This window comes from Eleutherodactylus coqui, chromosome 7, assembly GCF_035609145.1.
Source record: "Eleutherodactylus coqui strain aEleCoq1 chromosome 7, aEleCoq1.hap1, whole genome shotgun sequence".
NCBI classification, from domain to species: domain Eukaryota; kingdom Metazoa; phylum Chordata; class Amphibia; order Anura; family Eleutherodactylidae; genus Eleutherodactylus; species Eleutherodactylus coqui.
This window is the reverse complement of record NC_089843.1, coordinates 220,646,123-220,665,747: the sequence shown is the minus strand read 5'-3', so window position 1 is coordinate 220,665,747 and position 19,625 is coordinate 220,646,123. Positions and strand designations below refer to the sequence as shown.

General features: G+C 46.3%; 1 protein-coding gene across 12 annotated transcripts in view; it reads right to left on the bottom strand.

The window, feature by feature from the left end:
• PTPRS (protein tyrosine phosphatase receptor type S) overlaps positions 1-19,625 on the bottom strand; it is a 240,551-nt gene that overhangs the window by 142,644 nt on the left and 78,282 nt on the right. For all 12 annotated transcript variants that reach the window (XM_066574433.1, XM_066574437.1, XM_066574434.1 and 9 more), the window contains exons 3-5: positions 17,323-17,468; positions 10,077-10,218; positions 5,295-5,483 (exon numbers count right to left, since the gene is read on the bottom strand). In XM_066574433.1, the coding sequence (XP_066430530.1) occupies positions 5,295-5,483; positions 10,077-10,218; positions 17,323-17,468 (477 nt within the window). The remainder of the gene's footprint in view (positions 1-5,294; positions 5,484-10,076; positions 10,219-17,322; positions 17,469-19,625) is intronic.

Genomic DNA, 19,625 nt, shown 5'->3' with positions numbered 1-19,625 from the left:
AGCTAATACACACGCCGGCAGCCATGACAGCATTGAATGGCTGTGATTGGCTGAAGGCGCACGTGTTAGCAATCACACCCATTCAATGATGTCATTGAATAGTGTGATTGGCTGAAGCCACGTGCGCTTTAGCCAATCACAGCCATTCAATGATGTCATGGCTGCCGGCGTGTGTATTAGCTTTCTGGAAGCGGGGATTTCAAGCCCCGCATTCAGAAAGCACTGCTGCGCCGGGGACGAGGAGCGAGCGACATCCTGCCGGAGCGAGCGACATCCTGCCGGAGCGCGACAGAACGCCGTGGGAGGTGAGTAATGAAATTTTTTTTTTTTCTCCACTGTATACCGGCGTATAAGGTGACAGTTGGGGGGTCGTCTTATACGCCGGTATATACGGTATATATAATCTCTTTTGATATTGTGACCCGGTATGTGTGCCTGCGCGTTGGAGTCCCTGAAAGGCATCTATTGGTGTTCTTCTCAGTCCAAACTTGACCAAACTGCTGAAAGTGGATGAGTGGTTTGACCGATGCGTTCCGGTGCGCGCAGCGAATAACACTGGCTTGGCATTTTAATTAGAGTTAATGATTATGGATCCTATTAATAACTAATAATGTATTTATTCCCATTATGCGGTTCTGTGAATCCACTACTAATTACCTACCCTGAGGATTGGTCATCAATAGTTAAGAGCTGGAAACCGTTTAACAACAAAGTTAGGTTAATATGGAGAGACTGGCACAACACAATCCTAATATTACCGTGTTTCCCCGAAAATAAGACAGTGTCTTATATAAATTTTTGTTCAAAAAGGTTTAACTTTTTTACATGTATAGCTGCCTGGACACTATTTAAATTGACTTTTATTAACTTTTCGCTGGGCTTAATTTTGGAGTAGGGCTTATATTTCAAACATCCTCAAAAAGCCTGAAAAATCATTCTGCATCCTCAAAAATTCTGGAAAATCGTGCTATGTCTTATTTTCAGGGTATGTCTTATTTTCAGGGAAACCGGGTACTAACTAAAGAAATAAATAATCCCGAGTCTTTGTAGCATGGGAGCTCGTTTGATCTTGAAGTCTGGATTTTAAGGACAAGGAAATTTGCATGACTAACAATCCCCATTCTCGTCACATGTAAATGCACATTTATGCAGATCCAATAGCGTTCAAACCAGAAAATACAACATCTCACAACTAAATCTTGCATGAATAGAAGTACACACGATATAGATTGTTCCAGAAGAAATGTATGTGTATTGGAAGAGGAGGGAACAAATAGTGGGACTTGCAATTGTTGTAAACGGTGTGGCAAGTTGGGGTTACTTGCCCGGGATCTCCTGCTTATTTTCCCCTGCCCAGGGGTGGCAGCACCGCAATGATGTCCAGAAACAGGGTAAAGTCCAAACGCCGGTTCCTCCAGCTTTATTTCAGCATAGGTATTCAGTTTACAAACAGTCCGGCATATCATATGCAACTGCACACTGTTGTCCACCACAGTGCTCACAGCAACGCACACTGCTTCTTCCAGTGGACCTTCCAGGAAGGTGACTTCGCCCCGACAGGCGATGAGCAAGGAGCCGACTACCCCCTGTCCGCTCTGTGTTTCCAGGTCCCTCACAGACCAGCAGCAGGTTTACATAGACCTCAGGCCCCACAGGCCTCCATGGACCTAAGCTCCACAGGCTTCAAGGGAGTTTGTGAGGGAGGGGAAATCTAAACTGTGTAGCCGCACCCTTGCAGGTGCAGGTTAACTAAATCAAACACAATGACTGTGCTCAGAGGCCCCCTACAGGCCACTCTTGCTACTGCAGTGTCACAACGGAGACTGCAACTCTATTGAAAACTAGTAATTGGTTGCAAAGGTCCCATGCTATGCCAATATAGAAAAATGACCACAAAATGAAGAGATAAACCAAATACAGTGTGTATACACACAGACATGTATACACATATACATACACACTATTTGTAATAGATAAATCCGGCCCCCAGAAAGAGTTGTTCTCCTGTAGTACCCAGTATGCAGTTCCATCTCAGGCAGATCTGTAGATGATGGGAGTTGTGGTGATTGGATGACTGGTCTTGTCACCGGAGGCCCTAAAACTGGTTCCCCCCTTGGCCTATAAGAGGCTCTCGGAGGCCCCTTGTGTGTAGTGACCTCTTCTTCCACTTGTTGAGCTTGCTGACCAATAGACGCCTCTACGATGCAGAGAAGAGATTTCACCCCGTTACCAGAGGGGGCGCATTATTGGGATGTGAGAAGCTGGAGGGTCGTACCAATGAATTTTCCCCCAGCGGCCGTTCTGACCAGACTGCTAGGAGGTGTTGGGACCAGTGGATGTGTGAGGACACAAGGTGACTGGGCTCAGGACGCCCCCTACAGACCACCAGTAGAGAGGAGCGTCTGACCAGACTGCTAGGAGGTGTTGGGACCAGTGGATGGGGGCACACAAGGTGACCAGGCTCAGGACGCTTTCTACAGACCACCAGTAGAGAGCAGAGTCTGACCAGACTGTTAGGAGGTGTTGGGACCACAGGATGGGGGCGCACAAGATGACCGGGCTCAGGACGCCCCCTACAGACCACCAGTAGAGAGGAACGTTTAACCAGACTGTTAGGAGGTGTTGGGACCACAGGATGGGGGCACACAAGATGACCGGGCTCAGGACGCCCCCTACAGACCACCAGTAGAGAGGAGCATCTGACCAGACTGTTAGGAGGTGTTTGGACCACTGGATGGGGGCACACAAGGTGACCGGGCTCAGGACGCCCCCTACAGACCACCAGTAGAGAGGATCGCCTGATCGTCCAAAAGCATGAGCAGCTCAAACTGTTTCGTTGCCTGCCATTCAGAGACAGGGGGCGCCATCATTACACCTCTGTGTCTGTTGGAACCATTTTTAGATGCTTGACTGAAGGACATTTGGTTTCATAGAGTCCATTACGTGTACTGCCTTTGACACCCAAAATCCATTTGCACTGGTATTGTGAACGATGAAACTAGATGCTACGGAGGGGAACCGGTTTGTCTTCAGAGATGAATCCAGGTTTAGTTTGAGCGCTGATGACGGCCGTGTTCGTGTCTGGAGACCTCGGGGTGAGCGCCTCAATCCTGCCTTTACTGTGGAGTGGCACACTGCCCTCTGCTGGTGGGATGGTCTGGGGGCCCACCAAATACGACAGTGGTGGTACGAGGGACAATGACAGCTCAGCGATATGTTCAGGACATCCTGCAGCCACATGTGTTCCCCTCATGGAGGCTTCCAGCAGGATAATGCTCGGCCGCACACACAAGGGGGTCACAGGAGCCCCCACAACATTGTCACACTTCTGTGGCTGCCCGGGAACCAGATTTATCGCCAATAGGAAAAGTATGGAACCATCTGGGACGCCAACTTCAACGGCCTATGAGTTTGCATGATCTAGAGGCTCAGTTACAGCAAATAAAAACCAATATGCTGCAGGATACCATTTGGAACCTGTATGCCTTCTAGCCCACCCATATCACATCTTGTATCCATGCTAGAGGCAGTACAACAGGGTACTAGAGCCTCCATGCCCCCCCGTATCACATCTTGTATCCAAGCTAGAGGCAGTACACCAGGGTACTAGAGCCTCCATGCCCGCCCGTATCACATCTTGTATCCAAGCTAGAGGCAGTACAATAGGGTACTAGAGCCTCCATGCCCACCCGTATCACATCTTATATCCAAGCTAGAGGTGGTACAACCGGGTACTAGAGCCTCCATGCTCCCCGTATTACATCTTGTATCCATGGAAGAGGCAGTACAACAGGGTACTAGAGCCTCCATGACCATATCACATCTTGTATCCAAGTTAGAGGCGGTACAACAGGGTACTAGAGCCTCCCTACAGGGGTCAGTTCTCCATAATAAATGACCCTTTTGCTCTGATATTGCACTCATTTACATCAGCGTTACAATCACACAGGGTCATTCCATTCAGACAATTTTGAGGGGATGGATTTTCTTTGACAATGAATATTATATCATATATTATACCCCTATACAAAAAGAGGTCCATAAACTGGTGTGTCACTTCTATGTAGAGGGCAGGGGCTTCTCCAAGGTCCAGTACAGTACACAGTGAAAGTAAAATGGGCCGTCCTCATCAGGTGTCCAAAGGATCAGTTAGTCCGGTGTACTTGTGGGACAGGTAACTAGTACTGTACTAAGTGAACGGCAGAGAGGGCATATCAGTGATCATCGCATACATTTCCTGAGCAGGACCACGGAACGGAACATTGTAAGTACTGAGGCCACATATTTACGACTGTGCATTACATTTTACAATAATGTATCCACCAATAAGTTATACGCATGAAGCTTATCGGAGGAGCTTGTAGGATATTAATGTTGATCAAGTTAGAGGACAATCACAGTAACAATAAAAGCGGATTCACACAAGTATATGCATTTTTGCGCACGCCTCTGCGTAACATATTTGCTCCAAGTTATTTTTGCGGGTGTATTTGTGCATTTTACTGTATTTTTGCACACACAGGGCATATTAATTAGCGCACAGCAGATGAACACGCACTGATTTAAATGGCTATCTAGCCTAATGAGGTCCAGATGTGTTCTTTTTTCATGGAATTGTGCAGTGTTTCACGCATCCCCTTGAGTATTACGTGCACATTTGCGCCCCCCCCATAGGCTACTGTGGGGACCTTTGGTGTGCAAATGCGCCCAAAAATAGAGCAGGTTGAATTTTTTTGCGTGCGCAAAAAAAAGGAGATGTGAATGAACCCATTAGGTTAAATGGGTTCTATCATCTGCATGTCGTGTGCGCAAATTTTACGCACGCAAATGTGCCCGTGTGAAACTGCCTTAAAACAGAATTACGATATTTTTGTCAATTATATCTTCTCTCTTGCATGAGAATGCATTAACCCTTTCCGATCCACTGTCTGACGTCTGAAGACATTATGATTTAAGGCTGTACAGCTCCGATGTTGGAAGACATCCCTCGGGGTTCTCTTACTGAATATTGCCAGCCTCTCTGCTGTCGGAGCCTATCCAATGTGTCACCTCATGCAGTACTGGCTTTAGCCAGCAGATAGCGCCGTTGTATAACAGCAGAAAAAGAGTAAGCCCCCTAGGAAAACCAGGATACAAACTGGATTGGAAAGGGTTAAATCAACGGGTCAAGTATTGGAAGGACATACAGTGCTGCCAATAACTATCTACTAAGTATAAGGGTGGTGTATCAGGGACACATGGATAGATCTGAATGGTTTAGAGTTCAGCATTACTAGTACAAGGTTTCCTCTTACCCGATCTGAGTTGTTTGATTCTTCCATTACTAGCTGCAGGATCTACTGGGAGAAAGTCTTTAAACCAGGTGATTTCAGGATCGGGATTTCCACTGGCGGCACACAACATGGTAGCTGTTCTTGTACGCTCTACAACCTTCAGCTGTGGACCCATATCAATGTTTGGAAAGCCTGGAGGCAGTTGGTCCTCTGTGCAAAAAGAACATTAAGAGAACCAGTCCATGTTAGATTAGCCCGATGATCATGTACACAACTACATAGAGGTAAACACACATTTAGGGCAGCATAGTGGCTCAGTGCCTTGCATTGGGGTCCTGGAGTGGAATGTGACCCGGGGCGACATCTGCTTTAAAGCTCCATGTTCTCATTCATTCTGACTATTCTGGTCTTTTCCCACGTTTTAAAAAAAGGCAGAAATACTCACCTTACGGCTCCTCTTCTGCTCCTGATCTGACACTTCCCAGGGTCTTTTGTTGATTTCTGAACTTCCTGCCCCCTGTTGACACAGACATGTGGTTGCTGCAGCCAATCAGTGACCACAGGGGTGACCTGCTACAGCTACGGATTCCAGCAGTTACATGTCCATGCCAACAAGGACCAAGACAGCTACACACTGACCCCAAGACATGCAAGGTCCTCTCTATGGAGATAAAATGGCAAGTATTGGTATTACAGGTGCTCTGCCTATTAAATAAAAGCACAAAGCCTGGTTACTAGAACTAGGAATTAAATCAGATTAGATTAATTTGCCATTTGCCAGCTCCATGATTTTGTCTTTGTGCGGAATCGGGAAATTGTTTTTTCGTGTTTTTTTTAAAGTCATACCTGGCTCCGCCTCCGTTTGACTCCACAGTGCCAAAGAAGCAGCTATGACTGGTCACTGTGGCCGTCAAGGCCAAGCCAGGAAGTTGTCTCAGAAGATGAGACCGGGGTGGGCATTTCTCTTCTTCCCGGCTCCTGTCTGTACAGTGCCATTGCTGAGCCCCAGGATGCGTTACTCTCCTGCACTATTCAGATGGGGCTTGTTACAGCCGATTAGGCAGCTCCTGGGGGGTCCGTGCAGCGATTCATCTGTGCAACTTCACTTTCTCCTCCAATGCCCCGGGCCATGCTTTTGCTCTTGACCAGGGGTTCGGGTGCAAATCATCACAGATAAACTGCTACATGGCTGACTCCATCTCTTATTTTGGGGCACTGCCAGAAGGCGGGTAAGATGGCTTTCTATGGAAAGTGATCGTACAGGGAAGGGGCCCTTTGACTGAAAAGTACATGGGGAGCTGTAACTGAGGTTGTGGTATTTGGGATCTGTGAGCAGGGGGGCTGTGACTGAGGAGAGGATAGTGCAGAACTCATAAATGTATCTTAACATGGGCCAACTATCCTGTGATGTTCCACAGGAGGGACAGTCTGTCAGATAATTGTTGCTGGAGATCTCTTCCAGCCACCCACCTCCATTCATAAAAAACAGGAGTCAGAGATTAAGTGACTTCTATTTACATTGAGCAAGAAGAAATAGTCGTTCCATTTCAGTGAGCGGAAACAGAAAGATTGGAGACTACTGAGCAACTTCTGGCCAAGTGCCCTGTCTGGGGCAATGTGTACACGGGCCAACAGTCGCCCGTCATCACTCATTTGAGCAATTACTCAGGTGACTATTGGCCTCTGCAAAGGTATCTTAATTGACTGATTGCTGGGATGGAGGTCCCAGGACTGGCACGTCTCACCCTGATAGTGGTTCAGTGGGAGATTCCCACCTGGTAAAATTAAAAAGGAGGGGGGGAATGTTGTGTAAAAGTTTAAGGGCCCTTTATATGGCTAGATTATTGGGCAAGAACGTTCCCTTGTACGTTTGATCATCAGACTATGTAAAAGGACAATCAGCCAATAAACGAACAAACGTCTATTTGTCGGCCAATCGCTTCCTTTTATCACCTATCCGTACTGGTTCTGACAAATCTGTTCTTCTCAAGAAAGAGAAGCTTGTGAACCACGCCTGTCAATGCAAACAACTTTAGAAGACCCAAGATGAGGTGCTATAAAAGACTACAAAAGCATCGCCAACGGCCCGGGTGTGCATCCTTGCCTGATTACACACATTATCTACACATGGAGACTATTGGACCTCTCTACAGATGAGCGAGCACGCTCGGTAAAGGCAGATACTCGAGTGAGCATCGCTCTTCTCGAGTATTTGCATACTTGTCCAAGCAATTGCGGGGGGGGGGGGGGGGGGGTCTTTCTGGGGGGAAAGACACAGTGAAGAAGCAGCTATTGTCTGAAACAAACTATTGTGACCCATGCCAAATTTGCTCGAGACTGTCTGGATGTTCCACAATGCTTCAAGATAGATTTTCTATAAAAAGGACAAAACGAAAGTGGAACTTTTTAGCACAAATGCACAAAGCTACAGTATGCCCGGAGGGAAGAGAACACCGCGCACCAACACCAAAGAATCATCCACACTGGGAGGTTTGGTGCAGAGATCATCACGGTTTGGGGCAGCTTTGTTATTTTAGGGTCTGGACTAGAGATGAGCGAACGTACTCGTTTCGAGTAATTACTCGATCGAGTACCGCCATTTTCGAGTACTTCAGTACTCGGGGTGGCCGAGGGGCGCCGTGGGGAGCCCTCTCCCCCCCACTCCCCGCTGCAACCCCCCACTCACCCACGGCGCCACCCGAATTTTTTCGCCCGAGTACGGAAGTACTCGAAAATCGTGGTACTCGGGCGAAAAAGGGGCGTGGCCGAGCACGTTCGCTCATCTCTAGTCTGGACACCTTAGGATCATTGAGGGAACAATGAATTCTAGGGCAAATCAAAAATATTTACAGGAAAATGTAAGTCCATTACCTCAAGCTGAAGGCATATTGGGTGATGCAACGAAAACAAAGACCCAAAGCACAGAAGGAAATCAACCAATGAATGGTTGGAAAAAAAAAAAAAAAAAGATTTGCGGTTGGAATGGCTAAGTCAGAGTCTTGTCTGTAATACTTTAGAGATGTTGTCGCTGGCTGGAAGAGAACTGTGCAGGTAAGGCATCCCAGAAATATTGATTAACGGATTCACATTCGCAAGGAAAAATGTTTTAATATTCCTTCTCAAATTTATGCAAATCTTATTTGCATCCAAAAGAAATGATTGGTGGAGGTGGCTGCTGCTAAAGGAGGATCTACATATTATCAAAAACAAAGGTACACTTACTTTTTTCCCTGCACTGCGAATGTCTACTCAGCAAGCTTAAAGGGGTCTGTCATTAAAAAAGAAAAAAATCTATACTTACCTATTCCTCCCCCCCTGTCAGTCTACTTACCAGATCTTCACCTGCCCCATCTTCTCCTGTCTCCTACAGTCCAGGGGGGGGGGGGGGTCATTTCACCTTCAGCTGCCTGATTCTTCTTCTTCCTGTGAGGTTCTGTACACTCACAGGCAGTCTTCCTCCTGCCTGGCAATGTAGGTTATGTCACAGCTCACAGGCCAGCAGGGAGAGTGCCTATCTGCTTCAGAGACTGCTCATGCGAGCTGACTGAAATAGATTACAATTCCTTCCTAGGCAGTGAACGCTATAGCACAGCGATGTGACCTTCACTGACCCGGCCGGAAGGAATGTGAGGAATGCAGCCTTCATAACAAGATGGCCAGCAAGCGGTGAGGTGACCTGGGGCACTGCAGAAGCTCAGCCAGAAGAGGTGGTAAGGAGACTGGGGGGTAAGGGGGGGGGGAATAGGAGAGTATAGATTTATTTATTTTTTTAAATGACAAAACCCCTTTAATAAAAGATATGAATGGCTGAACTGTTTCTGTGTGATTAGTTTAGTTCGATTGTGTTTCTCTATAATTGTGCCTTGGAATACAATCAGACTTCTAGCAATCAATGCAGAATTCCAGATATTTCCAGGGGGTTCACTTACCTTTTATTACAATTGTACACATGTAAATAACTTTTCAGATTGGGAGTCTGTCAGGACTGGCGCTTCGTAACTGCATGAAATAGCACAGCATACTGCGCCATTCTATGTAGAGGCATTCAGTAAAAATGTGTGGCATGTATATTATATAATGGCAGCCTATGGGTTAAACATATATGTTCAAGAACGCTGAAGAATCTTTTCAGTGGAAACCTTGCTCACAGAGGAGTTTCCTGATCTCCCAGGGCAGGAGCAGGTTCTGTCTTTGGCACTACATATAACTGTAATGCACCCATTTCCATAAACTGTAATCCCAAGAATGACTGATGAATGTCGGGAAGTGACACGGTGATGCCCTGTAATGGCATATACTGATGAACAGGTGTGGAGGAGGAGAGATGCAGCAGGACTATCTACTAATGTAGTATTGCCAAAAAAGGCATTCCGAGTTTAAAGGGAACCGGTCAGGCCCTACGAGCCATAGACTACATTTAAGGGCTCATAGGATAATGGCCCTGAGTTTAGGGGTGTGATCTTCATACTCACCTGCTTTCCCATTCCCTCACTGTCTGTTGGGAGGGCTGGTACTTGGTATGTGAATAGGGCTCTTCTAGTCCTTCAGTGTGCACACACTGTTTCCTATGTCTGATCTATACACCGAGTGCCGGCTCCCTGGGCAGACAGTGAGGGAACTGGGAGGCAAGCATACCCCTAGATTCAGCAGCCCGTCATATGAGCCTATAATATGGTGCTCCTAGGACCTGACGGGTTCCCCCTAAGCAGAGTTGGGCATCTTGGCCTTCCAATATTTTTGCATTAGGTTGCATAAGATTCACAAAAACTATTAAATATCCTCAGCCATGTAGTGTTTGCTTACCTCTCAGGACAGTAAGTTTGGCACTGACTGTAGATTCACCCTTAATGTTTTGAGCAACGCATTCATACACATTTTCATCTCGTGGCGTCCGGAGAGGCTGAATTCGTAGAACTGCACCGGCTCCTTCATCAAACTCTATTGTCTGGGGAGAAATGAAGTAGATGAAACTTTGGAACTGGTAGAAGACGATAAAATTATTTAAAGTGTACCTCTGATTATAAACAACCCTCCCCAAATCATTAGCACAACCTCATATAAGAAGCTCTGTAGTATATCTTAGTAGAGACAATGCCCCCTCCCCCACTAATCAGTCTGTTTTTCTGCCCCACGGGTCTTAACTGTTCACGTAAGGTACCTTCACACAGGATGACTGTCCGAAACCTAAACGCCCGACAGCCGTCCCACGGACTACCGGCCAACTGGGACTCCTGTGCTTATACGGGAGCGATAGTCAGTCACATGAATGTAGGAGGGGCAGGCTGTGATCGTCCCGGCCCGTCCGCCTCCATTCACAGTAAACAGGAGCTGTTCATAGACTGAGCGACTCCTGTTCACACGGACCAAGCTGACAGCTGAGCTATTTCCCGCTCTGACGGTGGCCGTGAGCCAGGAGTACACGGAACCATTAACGCCAAATTTGTGGTTTCTAGTAATAATTAAGGCGATACTCCCCCTATGTAAAGGTACAGAATTCACTGAGAGATCAGATTACAACTGCCCATACACGTTTATGGAGAGGGTAGGAGGACACAGCTGTAAGTGAGAAAGAGGCCCAGACATACAGAGATGCTTTGTTTTATCTCACTCCAGTGCTGGATTCACAACCACCCTGCTCGGTACTGCTGTATAATGTCCTCCATGCTGTTGCTGCTTCTGAGGGTGTGCTGATAAGCCTGAATATAAGTTGAGAGGAGCTTGATAAGTGGAAAACAGGGTTTTTCTCTAGTAAGATATTATGAGAGAAGCCATATTATTTTACTCCATCTTGTGCTATTCTGTGTCTTTACAAGTTTAACTTTGGACATCACAAACTTAGGAATTGGAGATCTCCTACAGCCCACCAGATTAGCGAACGGCAGCCGAGACCCTCTCCCCCCCACAACCAGGGAGGGGGGTGGACTGGACTTCTCTCACGAAGATGTGTATTTAGTATATAGCATATACAGAGATCCATATATTACCGGTAGTATGTTTGGTAAACAGTTGATAACTCGTTATACTGATATTTGTATGTATGTATGTAATGTGTGTTATTAACGCAGACGTCAATGGGCAATGCATTCCAAGGAATGCGAAAGACAGAATGCCATAATTTTTTCTGGAAACCACATCGCGGAGAGGGAATCCATCGCTCGTATATTATGACACCAGTCAAAAGGTTCATATTCGCACGAGATTTGAGCGTCTCAGAAGGCACAACTCTCCCAGGAGTTTCTTGGCTGTGAAAGCAGGAAAACTGAATCTCTGTCCATCCTATGACGGGATCGAGCGGCACTGGACAGAGGCTGCTGACCATAATGGGGTCTGCCCGGCTGTTATGGCCCTCTGCGCAGCATCTGATGCTGTTCTCTCCTGGATTTTAGGACAGTGCCACACTGGAGGCTCCAAACTGAACCTCCGGCCAGACGTGAACCAAGCTGAAGCGTTCCAAGGAAAATCATCTGTGAACTGTGTAACATTCTGAAGAGAACCCAAATGCCAAGTTGTGTCCGCAGCGCTCATAGCCTGAGCATTATTGTATGTAGACATAAAGGTGCAGAGCGGCCGCATTCGCAGAGGAAACCGTCAAATCCGAGAGTTCAATGTGCAATCCTGCCTAGTTTATTAAGTATCAGTGCAATGATGGCCCACGACGAGGTAACAAATGGAAAGCGTTATTTGCGGAAACACAAATCTGGTTCGTCCATCTCAGCTTATGTAACTGAATTACGTATGACACTCATGAAATACATGTGTAGCGCATGGCCCGCATACGCCCGTCTGACTGAGCCCTTATAAAGACACCTTGAAAGTCTTGAGAGCTTCTTATTTGTCATCATCCCTTTAGGGAGCCATTAAAAAGGTATCAAGTACCAGGAAGCGGAGCCTGGAATGTGTGGCAGCTAGATGGCAGTTTAGAGCGGTCACCAGTAGACATAATCGGTGTTGACCTCCAGGCAGTATCCACCATTCATGTACAATTGATGTGTTTGGGGATCAGAAGCCAAGTCCGCTTCTTATGTAGCGGGGTGGCAGGCTGTCCTAAAGTTAATATACAATGATACAGACTTTAGTATTAAAATCTGCCACTAGAGGGAGCTCCAATACAGGCAGAAGCTATTGACAATGGCAGTGAATAGGAGCCATTATATACTATGGATTTTACGGAGCATGCTCAGTAGGAATGTGCTGCAAACGTCTAGAAAAGAGGCTCTGAGGAACCATACAAGGAGGCAGAGCAGAGCGGTGGGGGTTGTAGCGGAGACAGTTCTGCTGTGCTGATTGCTGGAGCTGACAACTGCTGCCGCCAAGAACCTCTGTTTCAACAAGCTGCCAGATCTCCCAACTTCAGGAGCTGCCTGCCCACCACAGACAGGGACTCCCAGGAGCCATCCAGGAGGGTAGCAACCAGGTCAAGCCCCCACAGTTATTAGGCTTCCAAGGAAGACTGGTTTGATCTATACATCAATCAGGGCACAGCTGCCAGACACATAAGAGACCGGTCTCCAATTACTTCATATCCTTAAAGAAGCCGGGACCCTTACCTGCGACCTGTTACACAAACTGTGGGGGTCTGCTATTTTTTGACAACTAATGCCTGACCGCAGCATCCGGGATCCAAGAGAACTCTAATGGAGACTTAACCAATTCTGACAGCACCATGCAACATGTATAGATCAACATTTAAAGGTCCTGAACGGCACCTCTGTATTGAGATCAGGAGTTATGGTAGCCCCAGGGAAGCCATGTATTTTCAGCCTATTCAGATGTGCCCGTGGCATGGCTTAACAGAATGCTTGCAGAAATATAATATAGTATCACTATATAGTATCAAAGAATCACTACTAGTTCAAGCCCCCTTACGGGACTCAAAAAGCAAAAATAAATTAAATATTTTTTTTTTCTAATAATACAAAAAAATGTAAAAAAAGAAATATCAAAAAGTTCAAACAACTTTTCCCATTTTTATAAAAAAGGAATTAACAGATTTGGTATAGCAGCATCTGTAAAACTCTGATCTAATAAAAGATTAAATTAATTTATTCTGCATTGTGAAAGCCACAAAAGAAGAATTCACAATTTCAGAATTGTTGGATCACCTCATTTCACAAAAATGAAAGAATGAAAAAGTGATCAAAAAGTCATATGTAACCCAAAATGTTAACAAAGAAAAAAAAACTACAAGTGCGCACACATTGACAGAAGAATGAAATAGTTATGACTCAGGATACGGTGTCAAAGCCGATTTTTATCATTTGAAGTAGTAAAATGTTTAAAGCTACCGTATATACAAGTTGGCGCTGCCAGGATCATATCGACCCACAGACTACAGTTAACATGTCATTTTTACCGCACTATGAATGGAATACAAGCAAAGACCCCCAAAAATGGGGCAATTACATTTTAATTTCTATTTCACCCCAATTAAAAATTAAAGGGGTTGTCCCGCGCCGAAACGGGTTTCTTTTTTTTTCAATAGCCCCCCCCCCCCCCCGTTCGGCGCGAGACAAACCCGATGCAGGGGTAAAAAAAAAAAAAAACGTCCAGTACTTACCCGAAATCCCGCGCTCCCGCGACTTCTTACTTACCTTAGTAAGATGGCCGCCGGGATCTTCACCCACGATGCACCGCGGGTCTTCTCCCATGGTGCACCGTGGGCTCTGTGCGCTCCATTGCCGATTCCAGCCTCCTGATTGGCTGGAATCGGCACACGTGACGGGGCGGAGCTACAAGGAGCAGCTCTCCGGCACGAGCGGCCCCATTCGGAAGGGAGAAGACCGGACTGCATAAGCGCGTCTAATCGGGCGATTAGACGCTGAAATTAGACGGCACCATGGAGACGGGGACGCTAGCAACGGAACAGGTAAGTGAATAACTTCTGTATGGCTCATAATTAATGCACAATGTACATTACAAAGTGCATTAATATGGCCATACAGAAGTGCTGAACCCCACTTGCTTTCGCGGGACAACCCCTTTAAAAGATTTCCAATCCATTATATGGTACATAAATGATGCCATTAACAAAACAATCCATCCTGCAAAAGTCAGCGGTCGTGTGGCGACGCCGCCAGCAACGGAAAGTTAGAGATCTGGAAAGGAGAGGATGAAAAACCTGAGAATTGGCTACTAGTCGGGATGTAAGGAAGCACAAGATGTTTGTTTTCTGAAGTAGCAGCTCCTCTTCCATAAGCCAGCAGCTCTCAGCTATACCACCCACTCTGTGAAGTGGCAGGGTGCCATCCAAAGCCCAACGTGCCTTATGGGAGATACACTCCTGGTTAGGGTTGGTTCACTCTACAGGTTACGTCATTTTTAATACGCATTACATCCTGAGTACTTCTATGGCAAACTGGGCTGTAGCAACCAATGCCAGAGAGCTGCTGCCAAGGGCAATGCAATGATGGCATGCATCAAAAGGGGCACTTACACATGATAAGACCATGGCTCCACTGATCTACAGTATGGAATGCCATGTACAGCGTCCGAGAAAGATATTAGCATAGCGGGACGGCCAACCAAGAGGAATAAGAGGCAGCAAGCAGAGAGATTGTCAAAACTGCATTCACTTCTGATGTCACAATGAAGCATAGAAAGTCAATACGAGGGGTTAATATGTATCTTAATCGTCTACAACCTAGAAAGGAGGTTGAGGAAATTAAAAGAATAGGATAGAAGATTTCAGAACAAATCTATAATGAATCCCATAGTGACCATCAAATCCAGCTTCCTATGGTGTCCATTAACCCTTTACATGCCAGTGTCCCCAAATGGAATCATTACTGTTCAATCTGTTTTTAGTGGCGCAAATGTAACCACTTTTTGTAAGGAAACAAATGTAACCAGTAGAAGGTTGGGCAAACTCATTCTAATGCAATAGTGTTTTCATGGCGCATCAGTATAAGGCTGGCACGAATGTCGAGAGGAGTGGGGTCTACAATTATACCGGCAGCCATCTAACTAATGGCCCTTTTACACGTAATGATAATCACTCAAAGTTCGTTCAATCGAATGATTCTGAGCAATAATTGTGCAGTGTAAATGCAAAATTCACTCAATCGCTTACTGTCCGTTCGCAAGCCAGTATCGCCAACCTAGGGTGGACACCCACTGGTGATATTTTCTTTCTTGCGCTGTGAGAACACGGGAAAACTATCTTAGCTATTCATGAATGAATAGCTAAGGGCTATCTGTCATTGGCTGAGCGTTCAGCCAATAGCTAAGCACTAGCTGCTATTGGCTGAGCCCTCAGCCAATCAGCACAGCCCTTTCAGGAGTCGGGGATTTTTAAATCCCCGCCTGCTGAGAGAGCTTAACAGCAGTGCAGGGGAGCCAGCTGGAGGACACGTCTGAACACCGGAGAGGTGAGTAATGTAAAAAAAAAAAAAAATTTTTTACCACTTATTGATGATTATCGGGGAAGGGCTTATATTTCAAGCCCTTCCCCGATAATCATACTGCGGGGCTTGGCAGAAAGCAGTGCTTTCAATGGGATCGGCAGCAGATCCCATTGAAAGCAATGGGATAGCATGCCGCGGACTTCTGCCACAGCTGTGACAGAAGATTCCTTCATCCCCGCGGGGATGAAGGAAACTCCTGTGACAGCTGTGGCAGAAGTCCGCGGCATTCTCCATTTCTTTTCAATGGGGCTAGCGCTGCTGCCGCTGGCCCAATTGAAAAGACTGGCGATATCCCGGCGTGATGCTGGTTTTTTTCTCACACTGCGCTCCAAGACTTTTCCTTTACTCTCGCAGCGCAGTGGAGAAAAAACGCCAGTGGATGTGAGCCCTTACAGTCAGAGTAAAAGCTAGCGCTGGTTGTTACTACCGTGTAAATACTTTCCATTCAGCGCTTTACATAGAAGCTGAAGTGCTGAGCGAGAAGCCAGGGAGAACCCAGCGATCCAGCGGCGAAGTCCGTTTAAACGCTCTGCACGAGTGCTAGCGACCTTAGCGGTGACATCAGCGCTCGTGAAGTTGTTTTGCTAACTAGCCGATGAAAAAAAGTAGTTAGTTCCAATCTCAGCCACTTAACCCTTTACATGCAGTAGTCAATGTGACTATGGCACCTAAAAAGCTGACCAAGGGATGGGTCTCCCTCTGACACTGATCGACTCCCTGGGACACGATCATGGATTGCTGATAGATTGCTATGGCACCCTAACGATGACCTCCAGGTCTGCTAGTGAAGGAGGTGTATTCGGCCCAGTCAGAGGTCTGATAGGCTTATGCAATGAGCTGCAATACTGTATTATTGCAATGTATTATAGGAACAATTGATCCTCATGTAGATCAAATCCACTTGCAGGATAGAAAAATGAAAAAGTTTAAGAAAAATATTTTAAAAATCTGAAACTGAAAAAAAAACAAAAAAAAACAAAAGCCGCACTTTCCTCCCTCTGCTGTATCTAAAGAAAAAAATGGGATGAAAGCAAACTATCGCTCATCGCACAAAAACTGTTCCTCTGTCAATGGAAAATAAAAATGGCGTGGCTCTGGGAATGCATCAAACGTATGCAGCGTCAGAGCTACAAGACTGTCAAGAAGAGCAGACGGATGGGGTTAGCAGCGCCTCCCGCAGAAATGGGATTACTGGCTGGGATCTGCGGGAACTACATTTCTTAAAGAGCCATAAATGACTGACCGCTGAGATGTGAACGGCTGTCACTACCTGCCGCAGCCCTCAGTGAGAGCAGCATCAAGTACTTGACAAGTTCCCAATAACCGGGAACCTAAGGCCGGGCTCAGCCGAAAGTGTCGGTATAGCATGTCCCACTGCCACAATCTCTGATAGGCAGCCATGTTGCGCCTCACGCGAATTGTGTGAAATACGCACGCAAGAAAGATCACAGTATATTCCATCTTGGCGCATATTATGTGTGCTTCCATGGCGATTGGCGGCACGCAGCTAGTACGCAGTGTCCTTGCGTTCCTGCCGCATACTGCGCACACATTTCTCACAGGCCGCACGTGTGAGCCCGGCCTAAAGTGTATTTTTCAACGTTCCAAAGGTTGATCTCTCTGCAGTGCCCTGAATGTACACCTACCTCAAACCGCTGGGAGTTTACTTTTTTGCCTCGCTTGTTCCACGTGACTCGGGGCTTAGGATCACCAGTCGCTTGGCACACAAAGGAAGCCACACCTCCAGAAACACCGATTTCATCAGTGGGCCTTTTGATAAACTCCAGGTCACCTGAAGAAGAAACATAGAATTAGTGATGTTACAGGAGTACAATGCATTGTGGTAATACTGCTAATCACATCATTCGTTACCCAAACTAGTAATTAATAGGGAGCTATAGTAGCAGTGTTTCTGGTGGCGCCATGTACAACTTACTAATAGAATATACACTATATGGACATAAATATCTGACACTTCAGCACACGTGCTTTATTCCCCTATTTAGTGGTCGGCCGTCCTTCTGCTTGTATTACATACTTCCACAAGTTCTCTAAGTCGGGGCAGGAATAGCTCGGCTGTGAGAAGATGGGCGTGGGTGGCGGTGCCATACCCGTCGCTCCAGTCCGCCCCACAAGCACTCGATCCGATGAATGGTTATTACAAAATGAGCAGCTTTTTATTTAACCCATGCCCTTCCCAGCATGCCGTTCGGCAAATGCAGTATTTGCATAATTACTGATTTGCTGCAGTGTCCAATACTTTTGTCCATATAGTGTAGTGAAAGTGATTGGAGTTGTAAGCACACGGCTGCTGATTTAGGACCCATGATGACGTCTCCATCATTGTGCCTCTAGGGTGCTTGATAGATAATAGATAGCTCTGCAACACGCACGCGACAGAGACACAGAGACACCTCTGCTGCACGTGCCCCCCCCCCACACACACACTTCATCCCATATAACTGGGATCAGAATGAGCACAGCAGAGTCCTGCACACACTGATCACCCCCTTGTCACGTGACCCTGATCACATGACTGACATCATCACAGGTCCTGTAAGCACACGGCTGCTGTCTGACTCTGCAGGTTTTTAGTAAATTGAAGGACCCATGATGGAGTCATGTGATTAGGGATGGAGCTCAGAGCCCAAGTGACTGATCACATGACGGTGACATCCCAGGTCCTATAAGTACACGACTGCTGTTAGGCTCTGCATGTGTTTTATGCTTTAGGACCTGTGATGATGGTGACATCATGTGATCAGGGGCGGAGCATGTAACTCACTCACGGACAAGTGGTTGTTAGTACATTGATATACTATTGCCCTTCTATATTGTAGATGCAAATACATGTAGTTCTGAAACTTTGCAATTTAGCCAGAAAAGATTTTATAGACAAATGATTGGGTGTAAAATTGGGTCATGATGTGTCAGAAGAGGCTGCTGTAAGCACTATTATACTCTTGTGCTACAAGGGATGATTACCTGAAAGATGCCAGAAGGGTTAAAACTGCGTGGCTGAACCTATAATGTTACCAGACATGGAGGTCCTGGGCTCTGGCAAAAAAGATTTAACTCGGCTCCATCCTGCGCTTCCCTGACCCCCTATGTCTCAAACCTCTTCTGCATCACTCCCACCTGCCGTCTGAGAGCAGATAGAGGGGTCTCCAGGGATGGTGTCTGAGCTTCTACAGATGTTGATCCCATATATCGACCCCATTAATGAGATTGACAAGCACAGTGTTCCTTAGCAGGCCGCTGTAGAGATGGCCCTCCTCGTGACCTAGTGGTGAAACTCCACTTTTACACCATAAAAGAAAAGGTCATGGAAGTCTCTTCAAACCATCTCTGATGCAGGTCATGAGGCCCATATATTCTCAGACATCTTCCCGGTAACAATACAGGTTCCCAAAACCTCTATTACAATGCCTGGCGAACAGAGGCATACACTACCGCTGGTCTTTCCCATTCCATTGGGAAGTAATGTGGGATGGTACCAAATACATACCACTAGTTTGGGGGTGGGAGAATGGGTGTAGTGATTACTGTGTGAGGGGACTTTGGGGTCCAGACCTCTGCAGTCCCTAGAGTGATGTCTGGTAAGACTGTTATCTAATCCCTACCAGCCATCAATTCCCCTTCCATCTCGCCCAGCGTTCCCTCCACACAATAACTACTACACCCATTCTCCCACCCCAAACTAGTGGTTATAATGTATTATTTTGGGACCGTCCCACCTTACTTCCCATTTGGACAAGTGAGGTCCCCTATTATTACAAAACACACTACATGTATAGTATTAATTTTTATGCATGTTCATGTGTGTGTATACAATATTTAACATCTTTTTTTATAATTTTTAATTTTAACATTTTTTGTATATTTTTTCATAGTTTCCTTCATTTTTTCATATCCCTTTACTGTTCATCTCTGCCATCAGACATATTTT